This window comes from Pleurodeles waltl, chromosome 1_1, assembly GCF_031143425.1.
Source record: "Pleurodeles waltl isolate 20211129_DDA chromosome 1_1, aPleWal1.hap1.20221129, whole genome shotgun sequence".
NCBI classification, from domain to species: domain Eukaryota; kingdom Metazoa; phylum Chordata; class Amphibia; order Caudata; family Salamandridae; genus Pleurodeles; species Pleurodeles waltl.
The window spans coordinates 56475013-56497532 of record NC_090436.1 but is presented as its reverse complement, the minus strand read 5'-3'; the positions used below and the strand labels follow the sequence as shown (position 1 = coordinate 56497532).

The 22520-nt window shown below is 40.6% G+C and overlaps 1 protein-coding gene across 10 annotated transcripts in view; it reads left to right on the top strand.

Annotated features, from left to right (window-relative positions):
* RUSC2 (RUN and SH3 domain containing 2) overlaps positions 1 to 22520 on the top strand; it is a 193204-nt gene that overhangs the window by 157673 nt on the left and 13011 nt on the right. For all 10 annotated transcript variants that reach the window (XM_069212323.1, XM_069212391.1, XM_069212224.1 and 7 more), the window contains 4 exons: positions 7492 to 7635; positions 9441 to 9517; positions 16524 to 16698; positions 21129 to 21234. In XM_069212323.1, coding sequence (XP_069068424.1) covers positions 7492 to 7635; positions 9441 to 9517; positions 16524 to 16698; positions 21129 to 21234 — 502 coding nt within the window. The remainder of the gene's footprint in view (positions 1 to 7491; positions 7636 to 9440; positions 9518 to 16523; positions 16699 to 21128; positions 21235 to 22520) is intronic.

Here is a 22520-nt window from a genome sequence, read left to right as displayed (position 1 = left end):
TGCTTTAGAGGGCCCAAGAGTTGAATCTTGGTCCAGAAGCTGTGTGTTCCAGCTCTCCTTACATAGAAACTGGGTTCCCCCTACCTTGTTAATTTTAGGTCTGGGATCAGGGGTAAACTGAAAACATAAAAAAACACATAACATCCCACTCGACCTCGACTCGACTCTATTACAGCTTTCAAGCACTGTGGTTTGACCAAAAACAGATTCTGACATTTTGAAAATGACATATGTATGAATTCATGATGAATAAGTAGCAAATAAAATCTGTGTAATAATAACAGTTTCAAATTGTCAGAATCTGTTTTTGGCCAGACCACAGTGCTTGAAAGCTATAACAGAAGAAATACAGGTCAAATGGGTTTTTTCAATGTTCCAGCTCTCCTTCCATAGTAGCAAATCATATCCCCTTATAATCACTCTACATTCTGACGATGTGTCTATCCTCTAATTATAGCCCAGCAAGATATAAGGGAAGATGAATATGATGATCTAGCTAACAAAATGGGCATTGGTGCTGATGATCCAGGCCAAGTAACAATATGCTTGGCCAGCTCACTGTTAGTCATATGTTTCCCAGAGACTGACCTGGCCCTATAATGGGCTTGTCCATCCTTTCAGTGATCCCACCTTTCTATATATTAATTTACCTGCATCACTCATTAGTGGGTCATCTATCTGAAGATCATGTCATTGGCACTGAATAATGTATCACTTTCCATAATAAACTGTGGAATCTTTCTATGATCTCACCCTTCAAATAAATTTACATCACTTTTAATTTATTTTTTAAACATTGTCTTTCTGACAATGTTTGCCTGCTGATAAATAATGCAGACCTCCCTCTGGTGAGCTTAGTCAACTTGCCAAAACACTATGAATTGAATCTTGCCAATGATTCCCTTAGGTATCTCACATCTTACTGCTGGCCCAGGCTACACTTTGATGACCTTGGTCTTCTTGCTCAGCTTCAGGATCTCTTCTCTGAGCAGTGTTGGTTTCCTGATGATCACCGTAGCCCTCTTCATTATCAGGTGGCCTTTCTCACTGTTTATCTAGGCCCTTAACGCGAGCTGCTTTATCTTCTTACAGATTATTTTAGCCATCTTAAATGTGAACTTGGGCTTTCAAACCCTCGTATGTATGATCAATTTGCTCATCGCCATGAACGATTGCTCATTTATGTGCTGCATTTAGACAGTTTCTTCGTATTTCAATTTTACAGGCTTGGAAATTGAGGTCCAGTGCAATGAAGTAACTTTTGTGCATGCTTCAGGGCTCACAGAATATGAAGGGGGAAAGGAAATGGGTCAGGTCCAAGGCTACCCAACTCATCGTTAACAAATTTTGCCAGACAACATCTCACTAACACCGTTAGATATTTCACAACTGAGCACAGCCAACTCTCCAGATAAGGACTTGAACATGTTCAAGCCTGGTGGATAATTAACAAAGCAAATGTGCCTAATTTGTCTAAAAGACAGGTCTGATTAAAGACTGGGGTTAACGTCTCATTGTACCAATATGAACTAAGATGACTTTAGCATTAATAACTGTAGTTGTCATCCTACAAATAAGGGACCAATTCACGACTTTTTTGAGAGCTCTAGTAAAGTAAAATGCTGATCCTGATTTGCAGTGTATCATGGGTGCAATTTTACATTCATATTGTTTACTTGAAAAAATAAACACTGTTTGTGGATGCAAAGGCTACAAAATGAAACCATTAGTTATGAAACCATATGGCAAACCACCAATGAAAATAACATCAAAATTATTTTGCAAAAGTAAAGCTTTTGATGAGCATATCGTGTCCGGGGAATACAAAAGTGTAAATGTCCTAGAAATGCCCATTTTCTGTGATGGGGATATTTCCGGCTGACCAAATTGGTGAAGCCTTGACAATCACATATCACAGATGAGTATGTTCTCATGAATGAGCATGGCCTTTGCTAAAGCATCTGATTGGTTATCTCCCTCATGCGTTTATTATTCTCATGAATGAGGTGGGTGACGTCATTGATGAGCTCAGCAACCTAAAAAATGAGCTGATGATGATAACTGTGACCGGCCATCCGCTGATGTTTTGTCTTCTAGTGAATTAATCAGCAAGTTAATCATCTCATCCTAATGTTTGAATTAGGCCATCCTACTGATGAACGTGTTCTTCCAATGGCTAAACTAACCAATCTAACAAGTGTGCTTGCTCATCTGCTGAATGCACAAGTTCTGGTTAGTTTAATTTTGTAATGGAGTGAACCAAGTCATTTTGTTGAAGACTTGGTTCTTCCTCACTGAGCTTGATTGAGCTGTGAACTAACAGCCTGTTCTTGTAATGAATGATTTAGTCAGTTTTCCTGGCAATCGTTTTGTTGAGTGATTGAGGCAGTCTGTATACAATTGAGCATATTCTTCTGAACACTGGAACGCTGTCACTTCACTGAGGAGCATGTTCTTCAAAGGACGGAAATGCGCATCTCTCACATGAGTTTGTTCATCAAATGAATAGGCCATCTTCTCACTGAAGAGTATTATCCAACTTTCAGTAATTGCTGGTATCTCGGGCATGGTCTGAGTTTCTGATAAATCTCACTGATGAGATTGATCAAGGTAATTGGGCTTCTACACCATGAAGTTGGTTAATTATCTTAATTCTTTCATAAAATGGTCTTTCTGCGCAATCAGAATCTCCACTTTTCAGCTGTCGTCAGACTTTTTATGATGAGTAACACCTGTGTTCCAAAGTGCATGTAAGCCTCTGTCTCTAATTTGGTAGATCTTATACTGAAGAACCCTTCTCACTAAAAACTTTTTCACACATGACCATGGACTTGACCCTCTGTACTAATGAGTTCTGGTTCCATCTAACTTTTGTGGCCCACGTGCAAAAAAGCCATCTCCTCTCCAATGCTAAGAACACCTATTTCCTTGCTCATGAGCCCGCAATCCACCTTAAGCCTTGCTTGCTCGCTAGCTATTTAACCCTTGCTTTTTTGCTGGCATGCCTCACCCAGCTAAGCGTTTATAAATAGGCTGTGTTAACCTAATTGCTTATCAACGTAATAGCTTAACCTCTTGCTTACAGTCCTTCTAATGTATGATGTGACCAGAACTTTGTGTTGCATAGTTAGGTTTTTACAGTCAACACTGTAATGCACTTATTGCGCAATGTGCATGGTAGACTACTGAACCACCTGCAATGACAGCTGTATTAGCCATGTTTGGCATAGTAGGAAATATATTCTTCATAGTAACTGAGTGCGCACTTTTTACGCATTTTTGAGCCAATACATCTATCAGTTATGTTTTTGTGTCTTTACAATTTCCTACCTCTAAACACCTATTTTCTTTCTAGGTAACCTTAAGGTAGGTTCTGCACTTCAATATTGTGATGCATATGGGGAACCCATTTTCTAACTTAGCAATATATTAATTGATGCAGCTCTGGTGGACTTGAAATGTATTTTGGTCCGTTTTTATTACTTAATTCACTTTGTGAATGGCCCTTAGGTATTACAGTCTATTTGTGCATGGCAGCTTAATATCCTCTGTTTCTATATTTGTGTCAATGAAATGGTGCTTTAAAAAATGGGTACCCTACTGGAAAGTTAGTTCAGAACCAAAACGCACAAAGGATCCCTTTGACAAACCACCACATTTCTCTCTAAACCTCGAAGTAGTTGGGATATAAGTATCAAGGACTTGGTTGTTTACCTCTGATGTCAGTCACTCTTAAATTTTAATGGCATAGCAATAAATTGAAATGCAGTTTTTAAATAAGGCTTTTTTATCATCAGTTTAGAGAGCTAACAAAAATAGTTGTTATATGTTGAAAATAGGTTAAAAATAGTATATTCCAAGATGCCTTCTACACCTGTATACTCTTTTGAAAGAATCTGTCATGGTGACCTTTCAATTTTTAAGGCGCGTTCTCTCAGATTAGGCACCATTGATATTTTGAACCCTGACAAACATCCTTCCAAAAAACATTCCCATCTGCTTATCATTCAATGAGGTCTTTGAGATACTAGCACCATTGCCCTATCGATAAAACATCATCCCTGGTGTGCTGTTTCTACACACGGATTGTTAGAATCAAATTGAAAACAGGTTATTTACATGAAAAGAGGTTTCTAGATTTGTGGTTCTGATACTATCTGCTTTGGGATGAAGTCATGTTATACCAAGATACAAATCATTTAAAACTTTGAGAAGACTTTATATAAGAAGTCTTCATAAATGACCCTCAGGTGTTCCTTCACAATTTTCATCTCATCCTGACTACATTACATTCATGAAGGCATTTTATTCCTACCTCTGATCAGGTCATCTATCTTGGGGCTGTACCTGTCAATTCACTGAGTACAAAAATTCAGTCAGGGTTTCAAGATACAGATAATGAATATGTATGAGAAATGTTTGCAGATAATGCATCAAAGAGGCAATGATTTGCAAATTGTTGTAACATTTACTATTCTGGGGCTCTGTTCAAACTTTAATGCCTGTCAACTGGCACGATGCACAGGTGACTTGTTGCCTTGTCCATGCAGATCCCAACATCAAATCAATCCTCCTTAGTGAGATAAAAAAGAGATGCTGCTTATTCACTCACTACCATTTCAGTTCCCAGGACTCTCCAAATCCATTTGCTCTATTTATGCTCAATGATTTGGTTTTAGAACTTACCCAGTTTGGCAAGTATGGAGACATTGCTGTTCAGATTAATTTCTACATCACTTAAGATTGTTGTCTTAAAACATTGTCCCCAGTACAGAGCAGCATGCAGCTTCACACAATATAAACAGCAATCAGACTCCAAGCCACTAATTATTTCCCTTCAAGGTCACATGTTAATGTTCAAATCTCTTACGTTTAATCTTAAATTTCAATCTGATGTAATTTAAAAAGAAAGTCTCTGTGTGTGTTAGATTATATACAAGGCATAGGTCAGATACCTACCTTTCACCTTTTTTCTTTGATCCACCACCTTTCCTTACTATGCAATAAAACATGTGAGATTATGTGAAATTACCTTTTACAGGTATACACTTGTTTATTTATACATATTACTCTTTTTTGCCTAAATACTCTGCAATTCGTACCATATTAAAATACTTAATCTTTTCTGTAATACGAAATAATAAATAATATTAATAAAATAATCTATCAAGCGCATGTTTACCCAAAACACAGAGAGCCCCACGATGGGACAGAAACAGCAGCCACCTCCAGAATCTAGACCAGAGAAAAACCTATATGAGTGCCTAAAAAAGCAAGTCTTAAGTTTCTTGCAAAAGATAGCCTCAGAAATTTCCTGTCTTAGGTCAGTAGGCAGGGAGTTCTGGAATTTAGGCTGCAGATTCCAAAGGAGCATGCTTACAGACGTGCTCTTGTTCTCTTGGGGATGTCTACTCAAGAGGTTCGGGCGGATCTAAGATCTCGATTCGGAACATATCATTTTACCAAGGAGCACAAATAGTGGGGGCCTCTCCTATTTAAGATTCTGGGAGAAAAGCACATCGCATTAAAGTGAACTCTCTTTTTTATGCGGAGCCAGTGTAACCTACTAAGAGCTATCCCAATATGAGCCCATCTAGGGATGTTTAACAAGAGGTGCGTCTCCACTTTTTGTACTCTCTGGAATTTAGCCAATCTGCCTTGAGACACACCCAAATACAACACATTGCAGTAGTCCAGCCTTGTGGTGACTAAGGCCCGGACTACCGCTTTCCTGGAAATGAACATCCAGCTTTCACTTTCTTATGCACCACAATGTCCTTAGGTGAAGCAAAAAGATACTTTTGACTGATTCTTCACAAATTAAGAAGAGATGTCTGGCTGAATGTCCTCACAGAATATTTGGGTCGTCCTATCTGGTGCACTCCTACCTTATTGGCATTCGAGTCTGCTGCAAAGTCTCCAGTAACCATTGAAAATATGAATTCTTGTCACCGCTTATTCAAAAAGCCTTCATAAGTGCTCCGGCTGCCTTCACCTGAACACACCCAACACCTTTAGCGTCCAGGCTGTACTGTCACTATTCACTTGCTTTAAACATAACAACTTTTTTTGTCTTTCGAGGCAACATATCGTCCCACTAGTTGGCAAGCTAAACGTTTATTCATTTGATTTATTTCCTTGCTTTTTTGTATTGTGAGGACTCCTAATCTACTAAGCCATAGCTCTAGATAGCAAGGGAAGCGTCCGCAGGCAAAAAGGAAAATGTCAGAAAATTGCACCACAGTGTGCATGAATGGATAAGGACCTCAAAGCTGCTTATTGTGTGCGGATGAAGGTTTGATGACTCAGATCATGGAGTTAGAGACTGAAGGGACGATTTTGAACAAAGGAGTGGAGTAGGTCTCTCTTTAACTACCCTCAGTAATATCTAAAGCATTCTGCTCCCTATTCTTGCATACATGATTGCAACCTACACCGGGGAAGTCAGAAATTATTTTCTAAGTTACCCCTTGTCAAGCTAATACTATAATTACTTGATCAACTTATTTTAACTATCTCCATTTTAAACTAATGATAGGCATCTTCATGAGCAAATAATTGTTGTGACTTTAGCTAACTTTAGCCATCTTTAGCTATCTTCTTGGTTAACTAGCATTAGAACTCTCCATAATATTATCTTAGCCATTTCCATGATGAACTAATTTTAGGCATTTTCATCATCGACTTAGCTTAGTCATCTTTATGATCAACTATGTTAAGGCATCTCCGTGATGACCTAACTTTAGCCATCTGCGCCTTCACAACTTCATGATCACTAACTTTACCCATCTCATGATCAACTAACATCCATCTCCTCCATAATCAACTAAATTTATCAATCTCATCATCAGCTGGCCTTAGGCATCACTATCATCAAGTAACTTTAGCCATATCCGTAATGAACTAATTTTAGTCATAATTTCCAGGAACCATATTTTGCCATTTCTTTTACAAAACAAATAACTCTGCAGAGTTTTTCAGCATATGAGACTGATTAGCTTTTTAAAGAATAATATACGTATGTTATCCTATATAAACATCATAAAACATAATTCCTGGTTTCATTCTAAAACACCCTGCCTACAGTTGTGAACGGTAACCTAAAAGCGGTTAAGTCATATTCTGTTTGATGATTTTCTATAGCATAAGATGGACAGGATAATTTTTGAAGAAGAGTTAATGAATTTCAGAGGTTCTTTTTTTAATGATTATGGAAAAAAAAAGTTAAAGCTATGTCTTAGAACCAAAGCTTCAGATCACACACTGTCTCACCATGATTGTTAATGCAATGCAATCATTTTTGCATGACAGAATTTATTCATTGACCGACGCTGTAGAAACTGTTTGATTTTGTCAACTGCATAACACAAGTTGTCAGTTGCATTGCCTATCCTTTTGTGCCATGTGCATCAACTGATGATAATCTTCAGCCGCCTTGATACCTGAAATGATAATACCATCCTGATGTCTGCATCTTACTGGCTCCTACAGGGCACTCTGTGAGACACCTCCAGATTAACTACAGTGACTTCTTCCCCGATTACTTCTCAGTGGCAGAGAAGCCTCCGGCTGAGTTCTGCCTGTCGCCCGACAGCACCACGGAATCTGTCTCCATCGACTTGGTACAGAAGAAAGGTAAAGTTGTATGTTTGCCCTGTTTAAACAATCACTCCCAAAAGACCAGATTTACATTGCAGCCGGTGCATGAATATTTCTTTGAGATCACCGAATGAGAATGAAATTGAGAAATGCATGCAGAAGGCGCAAATCACATTTAATCAAATGTAAAGCAATAAAATGCTGAAAGGTACCTAAATTATTTGCCCACACAAATAAGCATGCCCAAGTGTTCTTTAAAATTTATGATATATATTGCCCATATGCCAGAAATTAGTGTGTGTCTATGGACAACATCTTTAAAATGGTTATGTGGTATAGCACAAATCAACAAACCCATTCTTTTATGTACAGTATACCAGATTTTAAACTAAATGGGTGAATATTTCAGGGAGCTGCATTGTTTTCTGATCTGTTCAGATTAAATGTAGAGGTGACCTCTTTTAACCATGGTGTCTGCTCTGTGTTTGTCCATCAGGGGGCTAGTTCTTTGAGTCTTCATGGCTGGTCCCCGCTACATGACTTTTCTTCCTGTCTCTCCTTCTGTTTTGATCATTTTATTCATTGCATAAAGCTTTTTTTCAATTAGCAGAAAATTCAGGCGGAATAACATATTCACAGAGAAATCTCCATTATTCACACACGCTGAAATTTTATTAAGATGTTATGAACGGCCAGCCATGGGAACATGCTCCTAAAGACTTTCATTTAAAACTGTTTATTTAACATCTAAACCACTAATATACTGAGTGACAAGTCATATACCTGAAAACAGAGGAAGCAAAACGAACAGACAAAGTAAAATGGAAACATCTAAATACTTAAGTGCGAAAAGATGTACTTTTAGGAAAAAGCAATGGAAGTGCAAGATAGGGTGAGAGAGGCAGCAGAGAGCTAGAGCGTGTTAATACTTAAGGGACTCTTAGGGGGCAGCAGAGAAGGAACAGAAGTGAGAGTGAGCATCTGGCGAAGGGGATAAACAAGTAAGCTGGACTGGAGGTTCCTGCTTGGGAGTTAAACTTAGACAAGAGAAGATAGAAGTAGTACATATACATTGAAAAGTAATATAGAGAAGGTGGAAAAGGAGGCCCGGATGAAATGGAAGTTGACAGACAAAAGCAAGAGGACGCGTTATGTGCCAAACCATTAAAAAGATAGATGGAAGGGTGAAAGGTGGACTGTAGTGGTGCAAGAGAATGGGTTTAAAGAGAAAGAGAAGGGAAATTGATGATGAGATCAGGATCTTGCATGCTTGGATTTTGTGGAAACTTTGTGGACGCTTCAGTGCTGGGACGACAATACGGGGAAGACAGAAGTAAGTAGTTTGGCTAGAGAAGGAAACACAGGCTCGTGGGTCCTGCAGTGAGAGGCAGATAGTGAAAGAGAAATAAGTGGGCATGAGATAGATAATCATGCAGGAAGAACATGAAAGGAAGGAGCAGAGAAGAAGATGATTTTGGTTTTATCAAAACCTAAGAGTGAGGGTTTGAACCAAAGGCAGACACTTAGAAATGGCTTAATTGAGAAAACACAAGAAAGAGAAAGATGCAATAATCTGAGAATTTCCAACACAAAAGTGACTGATAGATAGCTGAAGTGCTATAACTAGAGCATTAGAGTGGGCTGTCTATATGTGTGTGGAACTCCTGAAGAGATGAATGAGAGGATTTAGCCCCAGTTAGGACAGAGTAAAGTGGAAAGAAACCCCATCTATCGAAAGCGCCCTTACCAGCGATGTACCCAAGAATGACCTGGTGCATTTTAGAGAGCGCAGAAGACATTCCAATTCTATTGAAATTCTAAAAAGTCTGTTTATCCTCCAGGTCTGGTGAAAGCGATTAACACCGCTGTGGACCTGATAGTTGCGCACTTTGGAACGAGTCGAGATCCTGGAGTGAAGGTGAAGTATGGATTCTTTAATTGCATCATTAGTGATATTTTTTTATATATTGTTGAGTGGAATGGGACAAACAAGGCGCATAAAAAATGATGTACCTTCTTCGCTTTAATGTGATGGAATATTTTCAGTTCAATCTGCCCCCTATCTTTTGCAGGGGATACTACATACTTTACGAAAGCGATCAGCACCACTGAAGATAACGCAGTGTTTGCTAAAGGCTGTAAAGTGAACACTTCATTGAACAGCCTCAGCGCTTCTGGTAGTTTTTCTAGCCTGCCTGAGCAATTTGAGGTACTTTAGAAGGACTAATATAAATAGCTTTTCCCAGCTTTCAGTGGTAAACTCTGTAGTGTAAAATGCGCCATGCTTGTTCCGTCCCAGAGCAGTTATGTCCCCAGGCTGGGAAAAATTGTGTCAACATAGGGAACAAATGAGGCACATGCTACTGAACAAATGGAGAACTCCTGTTCCCAGTGAAGAAGAACAAGAAATGAAAACATGCACTAGGAAAAGTGCAGCTGAGAATGACAATTTAAGGTTTGGGTAGTCATTCCCAATACTACAGATAGATTGTTGTGCTCTGTTTTTATTTAAGCAAAAGGCTTAAGTCCAAGGATGCTTGACATTTTGATTTCACTGTGAAAATAGAACACTGTACTCATATTGCAACCCCAAATTGCGAAACCACGGTGTACAGTATTTTTCAGGTGCAGTATTAACATACTGTTTCAACATTTGGGCCTCTCAGTGGGATCCTACAAAGGGTTTTCTGTGGCCAACCTTAACCGGACATTCTTGAAAAACAAATTTGCCCAGTTTTGAGAACTGCGATGCTTTAGCTCCCCATTAGCAACATGGTCACTTCTGAGGCCCCCATTTGCAACTGGAGCCCTCTAGTGGTGGTGCCCCAAGGCGACAGTTTAGTACACCCTTAATGTACCATGAATCCTTGACTGCACAGTAGACAAAGTAGGCGAGTGCTAGGGGTAGCCATGAAGCAAAACACCCTCATCGCGCTTTCTATCAAGAAACACCTATGAAACACCTATGAAACCATCCCCTGGCCTGGCTAATGCCATCCAATCATTCATTTGTTTCCCACCTTGTTTACTAAACTGTGCTAGCTGCTATATCCTCCTATCTGCTATATCATCAGTATACTTCAGTAGATGACGCAATTCTCTTTGACATAGAATTCCTGATTCCAGCTTCAGTCTTACAAGTCCAGTCCAATGTCCTGATACTTTCTTCAAAGAGGAATTAGATGTCAACACAACACCTTCACTTCAACCCAAGTCATGTGATCTGACCACAAACCCTTACCATTTGCCATGCTAGTCCCAACACCCACAACATAAATGAATATGAAAACAAACTTACCTATGTGTCATACCAATAAACACAAGTTCTTTCAAAGGCACTGAGTCCTGGATGTGCCAAAACAACTTTAAATGTAAAAGATCCATGGGTGAGTTGGGTCCAGAGACTGTCCCACCTGCTCAGCCAAATAAAAGAGTTTTCTCCGCCTACCTTCTATTTTCAGAGAACAGTTCCCTTCAAAGCCAATATTAGGAGTAATCTACAAAGGAGCCAACCGCTAATTTGGGATATAGACTTCACCCTCAACACTCATATAGGCTAAGTAGTGTGAACAGCCTTGTACCAACTCACACTTTTCAAAAAATCATGGTCTTCGTTTTTCCTGTAACCAAGCTCATGGCAGTCTGTGTAATGGTCCTACCACGTCTGCCAGCATCCAACATCCTTTCAGCCATTCTACCTACAAACCAAATTAACTTGATCATAAAAAGCTTAAAAGCCAGCGGGTTGTCTCATATTCAGTCTACAACACTTTTTTACCAACCATTTGAGAAGCCATCATTCTCCCAGGCTAGACAAGCATAGCCCTCCACCTCGATCAACCCTGCCCAAGCAAATCTCATAATGGTCCCAGATCAAAGGCTAGGGGCAGAAAAGATGTGTGATTCTCTGCCACACTGACCCCTTACTCTTGGACTGCCTCCATCTGGACAACCGCAATGCTCCCAGCACCTTGGCAGTCAGAGCGAGATTAAAACCTAACTGTTGCGAGCTCTACAAACACTTGGGCAGAGCCATCACATCATGATGATGACTGTCTAACTGCTGAGGCTATTATTTCAACCTGGTTCATCATGATTGTATTGTACAACTCTTAAAAGATAAATTTTGTCCCATACCTGTAAATTGCCCTGTTTGACAAGATACTTAGCTTGTAACCCAGAGAGATTGTCAAACACAACAAGCTACATTTAACCTGTTGCCTTGCTTAATCATATGCAGACTTGTCACTTCAGGTAAGAGCACCTAGAAGCAAGGAAATTATTCAGTACAAACAAAAAAGCAGTTATCATAACTGGAAGACCCATGCCTATTAGCATACTGTGTTTCCGGTGCACAATATTCCTATTATTATGGTGCAAATAGGGCCGATGTTGCCATTAAAATCCAGTTTTGCTTCATGGAAGTCCTATAAGGCCATGAAGGGCCAGGAGTATTTTTTATGCTTTTTGCTCAAGAAAAATTGTCATAAACTGTAATTAGAACCCCTTTGGGAAAATCCAATTTAACATGAGAGCAAAAAATTTAATTTAATTTTCACAGTTCATCAAAATACAATAAACCAGCTTTAGAAGACTCACAATAAGCTTTGTCTATCAAAGTGAAGGCTTAGAAAGTATAAGAGAAAGAAAGATTGAGTAAAAGGTATCAGCTTGAATCTTTGAGGATTTATACACTTTTTATACTTCAATAGGGATTACTGGATAAAGCATCAGGGCTGCCTTTGGCGGGCTGTGATAACGAGGCTCGCGGCTTGCGCACCGTGGGGAGTAATGAGCCAAACCGACAGGGCTTGGACCACTGGAAAAGAGAAAGCCGATTCTATAAATAGGGTTAGTTAAAGGGAAGGTTCAACACATGCGCAAGGATAAGAGACCAGTTTCCTCTATAATGAGGAACAGGCTTCCCAGGGCTCTGCAGATGGCCCAGAAAATTGATGAAATGAAGCAGAGATGAAGACAAGCCAGGTACCGCTTCTTCATGCGGCTTTCAGCAGTTATTATTCTCTACCCCGCGGTAATGATGTTTCCTAGCATACTCCGCATACACACCTTAGGGCACATCTGCTATTATTTCATACAACCCAGCATAGCAGGGGAACCTGCTTCATTGCGCTGCATGAAAGAAAGCAGGATTGCCTAATATTTAGAAAAGATATGGAGCACTTTTTGGTCTCTCCTTGCACTGGTGTACTGTGTGCTGCCTACCGCCAACTCAGGCACCCTTGCACAATAGTGCGTCATAGTGCAAATCTGCCGGCATTAAGGGCAGGCTTGTTTTTGTAAAGGAAGGTGTTCCTCCCTGCACAAAAAAACAATCCTCTGAGGCATATTCATCTTTCTAACTGTGCTGCAGAATGCAGCACGCATGCAAAGAGGAAGTAACAAGGGGAAATACAGACATTTCTTCTCGCTATGCTTCTGTCGGTTAGGTGCACTATTTTTGCACAAACCCAGGTTTACAAGTGTTTGTAGATTTGGGGTTTAATCAAAATACATGGGGGCATCCATGCTCCATCCATGTAACGCCTGCCCAGTGCAGAGTGACACAGGCCACATCTACTCTCTGTGTTGCTTTACTTTGTTTAGTAGCTTAGTAAATGCCCAAAATGATTTTGCTTAGCGATGTGCCACAAAAGTAAGGCAACCCACGCCGTAGTAATTCTGGGCCCTAACGTAATAGTCCTCAATAAATGTGGGCTGCAGTGGTGTCTGTATTCAGTTATTTAGCATATTTCCAGCTGCCTAAGCGAGCATCAGGATAGATTTAGTGATAGGCAAATACTATGTTAATTAATGGCCATAACATTTTTTAAATCACTTTAACATGCTTGAGAAACAAATTAGTGAAAGTAGCATAAATTCGTTCTTCCTTACTTTCTCACCACGTCAAGTCATTAGGCTCCATCCTGCCTCATACTCAGGCAGCTATTCCACGCATCAGCCAGGGGCCAAATCAGCAAATGTTTTCTTCCATTCTATTAAAAAAAACATTTACTCTGCAAGGGCCATATGAGAGCGGCAATCCAACTGCAGGGTATTGCAGTTGGACCTGGGCATTTCACTGCTGGTGGTAAATGTGCTGACCCCTCCCAAAACTCTCTTAAACCTGGCAGCTAGGCTCATCTACTGCACAAGCAGCAAGACTCATCTATTTCACAAGCAGAAATGTTTTTCCAACTCTTGCTGTGCCTTAAGGTTGGCATAGGCTAGTTTCCTTGGTTGTTCTACTGTTTGTACCACTGCAGCAGCCCTTAGATTTCTGACAATATCATAGTTAGAAACTGCGGTGAGAATCTAACTCTAAGTTCCAGTTGTCCAGTTCTAGCTGGCAAGCAGGTATGCCCTAGGCTCTGCGTTTGCTGCTGCCGTCGGAAAATGCCATAGGTGACAAGCCATTGTCAAAATATAGACCCATAAAGTTTGGTACCAACATAAGACATACCTGAGGCTCTAGCCCAAATCCAATCACTTGTAATATCTTATATCATGCAGTATCTTAGTTACATGCCTACTACCACCTCCTGGAGAACACTTGACTTCTTTCCTTGCAACCTTTGCATCCTGAAGTGTACAACTTGGTTATCGACTCCCAGTGCTTTTGGCCCTGGGGCTTGTGGTAAACAACAGAACCCACCATGCATTCTGTCCACTTACTACGTACTGCCTAAGACGCTAGTAAAACAGTCCTCGCTTTCACTCTGTGGAAAAGCTGACCTCTTTCGTACATGGAACAAGATGGTGCCAATATTTTTAATCTGAGATGGAAGTTGCCATCTAGTCTCTAGAGAAGTGGTGGGGTGTAATGAGGAGGGGAGCCCATCAAACAGCAAAAGTCACTAAAAGGACGGATGCAGACAATGTTCATACCCATCCGGGCCATGAGTTATTATGATCTCTAAGAGGCACGTGTGAAAATGTTTGCCTTGCAATTCATATTTTGCTTTTTGAAACTGTGTATAATTGTTTTTATTAACCTTTGCAATCTTTGTGAACTTCACCTTTCAAAGTTAAAACAAGCATTTGCAATTCAACGGGTCTTGCATTTCTCCAAGTTAGAGCTATTAGCAGTTGTAAACTCCCAACTGGACTTTTCTTGCCACATTAAATGGAAAAAAAGAGCGCAATCGCACTGCTACAGTTCACTCGTAGTGAAACCTATTGGCAAAAGAGCAATTATCTACGTAACTGGCAAAAGTGCAATTAACTATGTAACAGGGTCGATGTCATGCAAAGCGCTCGACTTCTGCCAAGCGAGATCGCGCTGCGAAAAAAGATAAAAAGTAGTCCACAAACCGGACGGAAAACATCGAGCCTCATATGTTTTCAGTACTTGGTCGCTGCGCTCGAGGAGGGCTAACCACCGGAAAAGGCATGACATATGCTTGCCTTCCTCTAATGAAAGCAAGCAGATTTTAAAAGGCAAGCCCACGAACCAATGAAAGACACTGACGTGACATGACGGGGCTCTGAGCCCTTTTCTAACTACTAAAGTTTCTCGCAGGCTCGACCCTAAAAACATAAATATGGGGACAAAATCTTTCACTAAAGCTGATCCGAGTCATATTAATTCACAATGACCATATAGTGCTGGTTGCTCACTCTAATCCACCTACCAGTGCAACACCTGGACCTCAGTACTTGCAATTTGCAAATTAAGGGCCAGATGTAGCAAAGTTTTTGCACGTCGCAAACAGCGAATTTCGCTGTTTGCGATGTGCAAAAACCACATTGCAATGCCCAATCCCCGTTTTGCGAGTCGGTAACCTGGTTACCGACTCGCAAAACGGGACTGGAAGTTGCGATTAGGAAGGGGTGTTCCCCTTCCTAATTGCGAGTCACAGCACAATGATGCATTGCTTTGTGACCGCAAACGCGGTCGCAAAGCAATCGCAGTTACCACCAGTGTCACACTGGTGGTAACCCATTCGCAAAAGGGAAGGGGTACCCGTGGGATCCCTTCCCCTTTGTGAATGGTATGAAAAAAATGAAACTAAAACGTTTAATTTTTTCATTTTGTAATGCATCTCGTTTTCTTTTAAGGAAAATGGGCTGCATTACAAAAAAAACTGCTTTATTTAAAAGCAGTCACAGACATGGTGGTCTGCTGTCCCCAGCAGGCCACCATCTCTGTGAGTGCTGCGAGTCGCAAGGGGGTCGCAAATTGCGACCCACCTCATTAATATTAGTGAGGTGGGCCTTTGCGACCCCCTTGCGAGTTGCAGATGGTGTCCGGGACACCATCCTGCATACTGAATTGTGACTTGCAATTTGCGAGTCTCTCTGACTCACAATTTGCGAGTCGCAATTCAGGGATTTCGTGCATCTGGCCTTAAATTCTTTAATGCCCTTCACTCCTAATCTGCCTCTGCTTTGACATACATATGCTGTGCCCTCTGCCTGGACTGCAGGAATTTCTTAAACATTAATTGTATCAAATATCCCTTGTAATGTACAACACTCCACCATCCTTTTGTATCATGTACATGAAACTAGAACAATATCAATAAATAAGTAGATACATGAATAAATAAATACAGAAGTAAATAAATTAAATATGTTTCACAGAAGAAAAATGCTGCTTGAACTGCGTTTCCCTATGGGATTATTGCACAAAATTACATTTTATGAGGAAAGACTTGTCCATGAAGGGAATTTGGTAAACTTGGCAACTTCATCCAACTTGCAGGGTGCTGCCTCAACTTTTGTTTAACACCACGTTACCTCATTAGCGCTTCTTTTATTTTCTTTGTTCTTCTGTTAATCCTCATATAACTCATCTGCTTCATTTTGATCTATTTTGTTAAATTTACTGGCAAGGTCATATTTGCCTGGTCATGCATTTTTGACTTATTTGTTGCTTACAAGGGAATTTCATGTCCTGTTTTTTGTAATTGCCTTGGCAGTCAAAACTGGGAAACAGCTCTGTGAGCCCCAATGTGGGGCACTTAATCCTCAAATACCTGTGTCCCGCGATCCGAAACATCCTGAACGATGGGCTGAAGGCGTATGTGCTGGACGTGATCATCGGGCAAAGGCGGAACACTCCATGGAGTGTAGTCGAAGCTTCCACACAGCTAGGTATGTATGTTTGTGCCTTTCACCTTGTGATTTTGACTTCTCTGCAGGAAAAGAGACCATTAGTTGTATGTTGGATGCCAGCTCCAAAGACATTATAAGATAAGATGTGGGATTTAAGATGAATGCTGTTTTTAGGGTTTAGTCAAGGGACCTTTGCACCTGATTAGAGTCTGTTAAATTGATAATCCATTCCTGCCATCAATAGATTTACTGGCAAAAATGGTAAGTTGTTGGACATAGAGTTGCCATCAGTATGCTAGATCTGCTGATGGATGTACTTGCCAGTAACTCAGTCCACATTGGCTGTGAATCTCCCCTTTTGCCCACCTGTTTATGTTAAACTATATCTAAACAAAATAATATGTAACCTCACTCACTGATTCATTCCTTCACTCACTCAGAAGGTAAGAAAGCCTAATACATTGAGGCACATTTTGCTTAACTTAATGTAACTAAAGGTTACAAACTCACATTCTGATGGGTTGATTCAACCACTGATCTTTTTTGCAGTGATAAAATGAGACTACAAAGGTGAGCGATGCAAGTTCTGTTATTTACAGTAGTGTGTGATGAAAGGTGGTAGCATTGCAAACCTCTGCATTACTAGGGGCGTGTCCCTTTTTGGAAGGTGAGACTGGTGACTATACAAGTTAAGAGCAGGTAAGACTTCCATCTTCTTGGGAGAATACTGCCTCAAGTTTGACCCAACAGTTTTAATGCTTTGGCCATCACATATTGTGTCAAGACATCAATTCACTCTTTTCTGTTACTGTGGAGATAAAATAATAAGGAAGAAGCTTCAATGGAGCAATACGAACAAATGCATGACACATAAATAACTCAAATTAGTTTTCTGTGAAAGGGAGAGTCAAGACATGGTAGTTACCAAGAATAATATTTATGCTCAAGTGCCTTTTTATAACCCTCATATCTTATACTGTAAGCCCCATACCTTGATTGACAGAGTAATTCTTCTAAGTTAGAGAAGAGCAGCACAGTTGTTGCGCAGGACACTAAAGGAAGGTGTGATGAACTCTGGCCGGTGAGGGCTCAAGTGTACATTCCCGCCATCATCACACTCCCACTTTGTTTCTCAATCTAACCCAGTGGCCATTGCCTGTTCCACGGTGACTAATAAGGTCAGCTTTTTTACTGGTTCTGTGCTACTGATGGAAGAAGGCAGGCCTTTGCACCAAGAGAGGTGTGGTTGAGTGGTAGGTACCTGTAAGCTCTCAGTGGCATCATTTGTCAAGGTTCTAAAGGATCACAGCACAACGTCTCTGCAGAATGCTGGCCAGGTGAGGAAGAAAAAGAGAGTAGATGGACTTCCATCTTCTCACTGTATGGTAAAGAAACATCTTATTTATTCAAATTCTTAACTTTTTAATGACCTTCATGAACTGGAAACAGACATGCACAGAAAATGACTAAGGAAGCATATGGGAATTCCATCTGTATGTAATTACCCCTTGACAGGCTTTGTGCTTGATACATCGATTGAACAGAAATTGGCTTACATCAAACCCTTCCACCATCATTGTCATCAACTTAACCTCTTAATTCCTGAAGTCTGACCCCTCCTACATAGAGCTTTTCCATAAATTAGTGTCCCCAGTACCGGTATCTTCGCTTTTACATGGAAGGAGCCCTCACGTCAACATTGTGGTCAAGATGAGCTTCTTTCAACTTAAGTGTCTCCCTGTAGACTCTTCTGTGGCCTAGAGTCCTTGTACTAACGCTTGCTTGGCTATTTCCACATTGAGGTTTATCACTGCAATATCCTCAACCTGGGCATTTCTGATGTAACCTCTACTTGGATATCCCCAGTGATCTTGTGACCACCTCATGAATATTGACAGCTCTTCTGCCCCCTTACAGATCTTCATTTGGGTCCTTTCTCTAAACAGCTCAGATTCATTGTCCACAATGTTTCAGTCCAGACTCCTCTCTTCTTGCTGTCAGATGTGGCTAATCTAGTCCCTTAGAACTTCTGCAAACAAACCCCTGATAAGCCATCTTTCCAAAGGAATGTCACAAAGGACAGCTTCTTGTCGATGCTGGAAGCGAATCTAAGGGCCTCTGTGTAGCATCTTGGCACATCTGCCTGATCAACAGACATCACAACTTCAGGCAAAGAAGCAAAATCTGCCCATTTTATGTCTGCCTCCTGCCCCATGTTTGTTAGAGCCTTCTTGGAGTCTAGTGCCATAAGAGAGCCCCTCTGGCACGACTTGTGCTACAGAAGTTTACCAAACGTTTCACAAAGTGTGAAAGTTAAAATGTCACAGCCTTATTACTGTACTGAAGCATTCCTGCTGTGGATATCATAAACCTCTGAGTCTCTTCCACTTTGAATTTGCTGATGAATTTTGGTGAAAGCTGACCAGACCTAGTTGTGTGCCATTTAAAATACTAAGCCAGTAGTTTCTCACAAATTACAATGCTATGGATTACACAAAATGCAACAATCCGAACAGTCCATTAGGGAAAACAACAATATTCGTCTTGCATGTTTTGGTGATGAATTTATTTTACACATCTGCTTTTCTTTGATGGCCAAGATCCCATAGTTTCTCTTATCTTTTTGGTTACCCGGTGGAGATATTGACTTTACAGCATTACGTATTGGAACTGCCAGAATTCTGGTCAGCCCTTCACGTTTGTTGAGTCCTCGGTGTCCTCATATATATTTTTGCATGTTATACATCGAGTTCCCATCCGCTTGGTTCTTTGCATCATAATGTCTATGAGAGAAACAGGAAAGGTCTGGTCACCCTGTGAATTTTTTCTTTGCGAATCCCTAGTGGCATCTACTAGTCAGATTGATATTGGGCCACAACTTTCATCAGACACTTCTTTACTTTCCATTTCTGCGCCCTGAAGAAGGTGGTCCCCACTCGGCTCAACCGAAACGCCCATCGGTGCAGCATGGGGACGAAAGGATCACCACCTGCACGATTACTATGTAGAAACTGTCGATAGAGGATTACCAACCAAAGGATGGATTAGGAGTCTTATTGGTATAAACAGTGAATGGAATTATGTTCATCCTTATGAAGACTAATGAACTGGACTAGACAGCCTTAGTTATGAGATTCTTATTACATTGGCAACCTTGTGGTTCCCCTGTTTGTTTGTTTTTATTGTAGGCGACCTGTACGAATGTGTATGTTGTGAAGTATACAGTGGTAGTGTGGATGTGGGTATGTTGAGTGATGTTTTAGTGATTTGCTAGTGGTCCTGTTGTATGAAGTTAACATTTTATGTTTTACTAAAAAATTGTGCAATATAACATTGCATATATAGGAGAACAAGGGTCTTTTTTGTACTTAGGCTATTCATCATTTGGATTTTGTTGCAAATAAAAAAATATATATATTATTGTTTGGTTCATTGTTCCCTCATGTGCTTTTATCATGCTCCAATGAGTGTATGTATATCAATGTACTGTGGATATTTTTTGGGTTCTTATTCAGTATCCATAGGCAGTTTGCTATAGTTATGTACCGCTGTCCCCCAGGTTTGCTGCCTCAGTAATAACGCTTTTCAGGGGCCCTCTTGAGTTTGTAGTCCAAGATCCTATGGTTATCCTGTCCCTTCTTTTCCCACTTAGCAGTTAAAAAAACTAATCGCTTTATTAAAAAGCAGTGACAGACATGGTGGTCTGCTGACCCCAACAGGCCGCCATCCTTGTGATGACCTCCAATCGTGGTTTGTTGGAGTTTGTGACCTACCGCATTAATATGCATGAGGTACATCAGATTCTGACTCACTAATAGTACCTAGGTTGGTACCAGAAATCCTTTCCATTGCGACCAGTATTTTGCAACTAGTAAATAGCACACACAGCTCCTAGTTCTTTCAAAATGGCTGCAATTAGGTCATGATTCTTCAATCTCTTGAGTCCAACTGGAGTCTGTAAGGGGCTTTGTCATTCAGTCATTTAATAGTCTGGGAGCCAGAGAGCAATACGTTTGCAGCATGAGGTTATTCGAGTACCAGGGCTTTCACAGGTAACAGTCGCCCGAGACGGCCAGCCAGACACATATGCTCTCTGAGGCGAGTACACAGTGCATTCCCCTCAGTGCCTGTCATCCCCAATGCCCCGCCCCTTTAACAATGAAATGATTATAAACTTAATTTATTGCATTTCATTGTTAAAGGAGTTGCCGTGCATGCTGGTGGGCGGGGGGGGGGTGACGCTCCTCCTCTATGGCGGAGGAGCCGCCACTGACAGGTGATCTGAATACTATTTCTCAAATATTCTGCTTGATTTTGAGAAGTAGGGCTTGTGTTTGTACACATGAATGCAGTGCATGATGAATGTGTTGGCGTTGACTGCACTTCAGTAATTTGGTGTCGATATTGCTCTCTTTCACTGTGGCGTTCATAACAAAACTGATTTTGTTATGTTTGCATCCCTTCCACAGGTCCTTCCACCAAGGTACTGCACAGTCTTTTCAGCAAGGTCAGCCAGTACTCAGAGCTCACTAACCACACCATGCGATTCAACGCTTTCATCTTTGGACTTCTCAAGTATGTGGCTTCTCTTCGTGACCACTGGGTCACCTTGGGTCGGATTGTTGGCTTGTTTGATGGCATGGGTAGTAGTTTGTTTTCTTTAGACTCTCTTTGCACCAGGGACCTGGCCTTGACTAGATGGATATATATGATGAGTGTGCAAAGCATGCCATCTCATAGTAGCAGCAACTCTAAGTATATCTCATACTCCTAAATGGAAGCATGTAGCAAGTAAGCTATGTTGCAGTGAACAAATGAACAAAGGGTGTCTAGTGGGAAGAGAGGCTTGGCATTGATGTATGGCATCATAAACAATGCCATGGAAGGAGGTCTGTGATGTATTTAGGGATAACCATGTTATTAACAAGCATTTGAAATGCAATGGGTCTTGTGTTTGCTCGAGTTAGAGCTATTGGCGTTTTAAATTCCTATTGGACTTTTCTTGCCACATAAATTGAAAATGAAAAGTAAAAAACAGTTGTCATAACTGAGCCGATTTAAAGCGCAAGGGTCGCCATGAGCGCGAAGGAGAGACAGAAAAGGAAAAAGAAGTTTGCTTGCAGTGAAATGTATCGGCAAATGTGCAATTATCCATGTAACAGGGTCGATGGCGAAGGAGGTAACAAAACTGCCCCAAGGATGGACAAACGTAAAGCATTTACCAAAGATAACAAAGGATTTTAGAAAGGCAAGCTCATGAACGAGTGAAAGTAATGGGCATGTGGTGGGCGTGGTTAAAAGTCCTCAAGACTTACAACAGGCCAGAGCATTTATGCGTTCCAGCTAAAAACAGTGGTAGTGTCAGCGTGGGCAATTACAGGAGGAAAAAAGAAACCGTGTCAACACCTACTAAATCCATTTACATTCTTTACACTGATAGAAGTTTTTCCCTGTTATGGGAGGGTCTGGGCTGCTCTTTTTGTAGAATTAATTTAATGCAACAATTCGTAACAGACAATATTGTTCCTTGATATATATATATATATATATATATATATATATATATATATATATATATATATATACTGCAGAGTAGTCAGCACTATCTTACTATGTTCCCTTTATGTGTGCCTGTACAACAAAAGGAATCATGGCGCTATAAAGAAGAATGCCAGGAGGCGTCAATGGTCAAGCACAGCCACAAAAAAGTGATCTTATAAAGAAGATTATCAACTTTCATCAAAATTTAAAAAGTGTGACCTTGCCTCTGAACTCTCAATTCAGGGATTTTAGTAGTCATTTTAAAGTTGAACAGACAAACCATTGGATAACCATTCAGCAAGCTTCCTTCCCATGAAGAT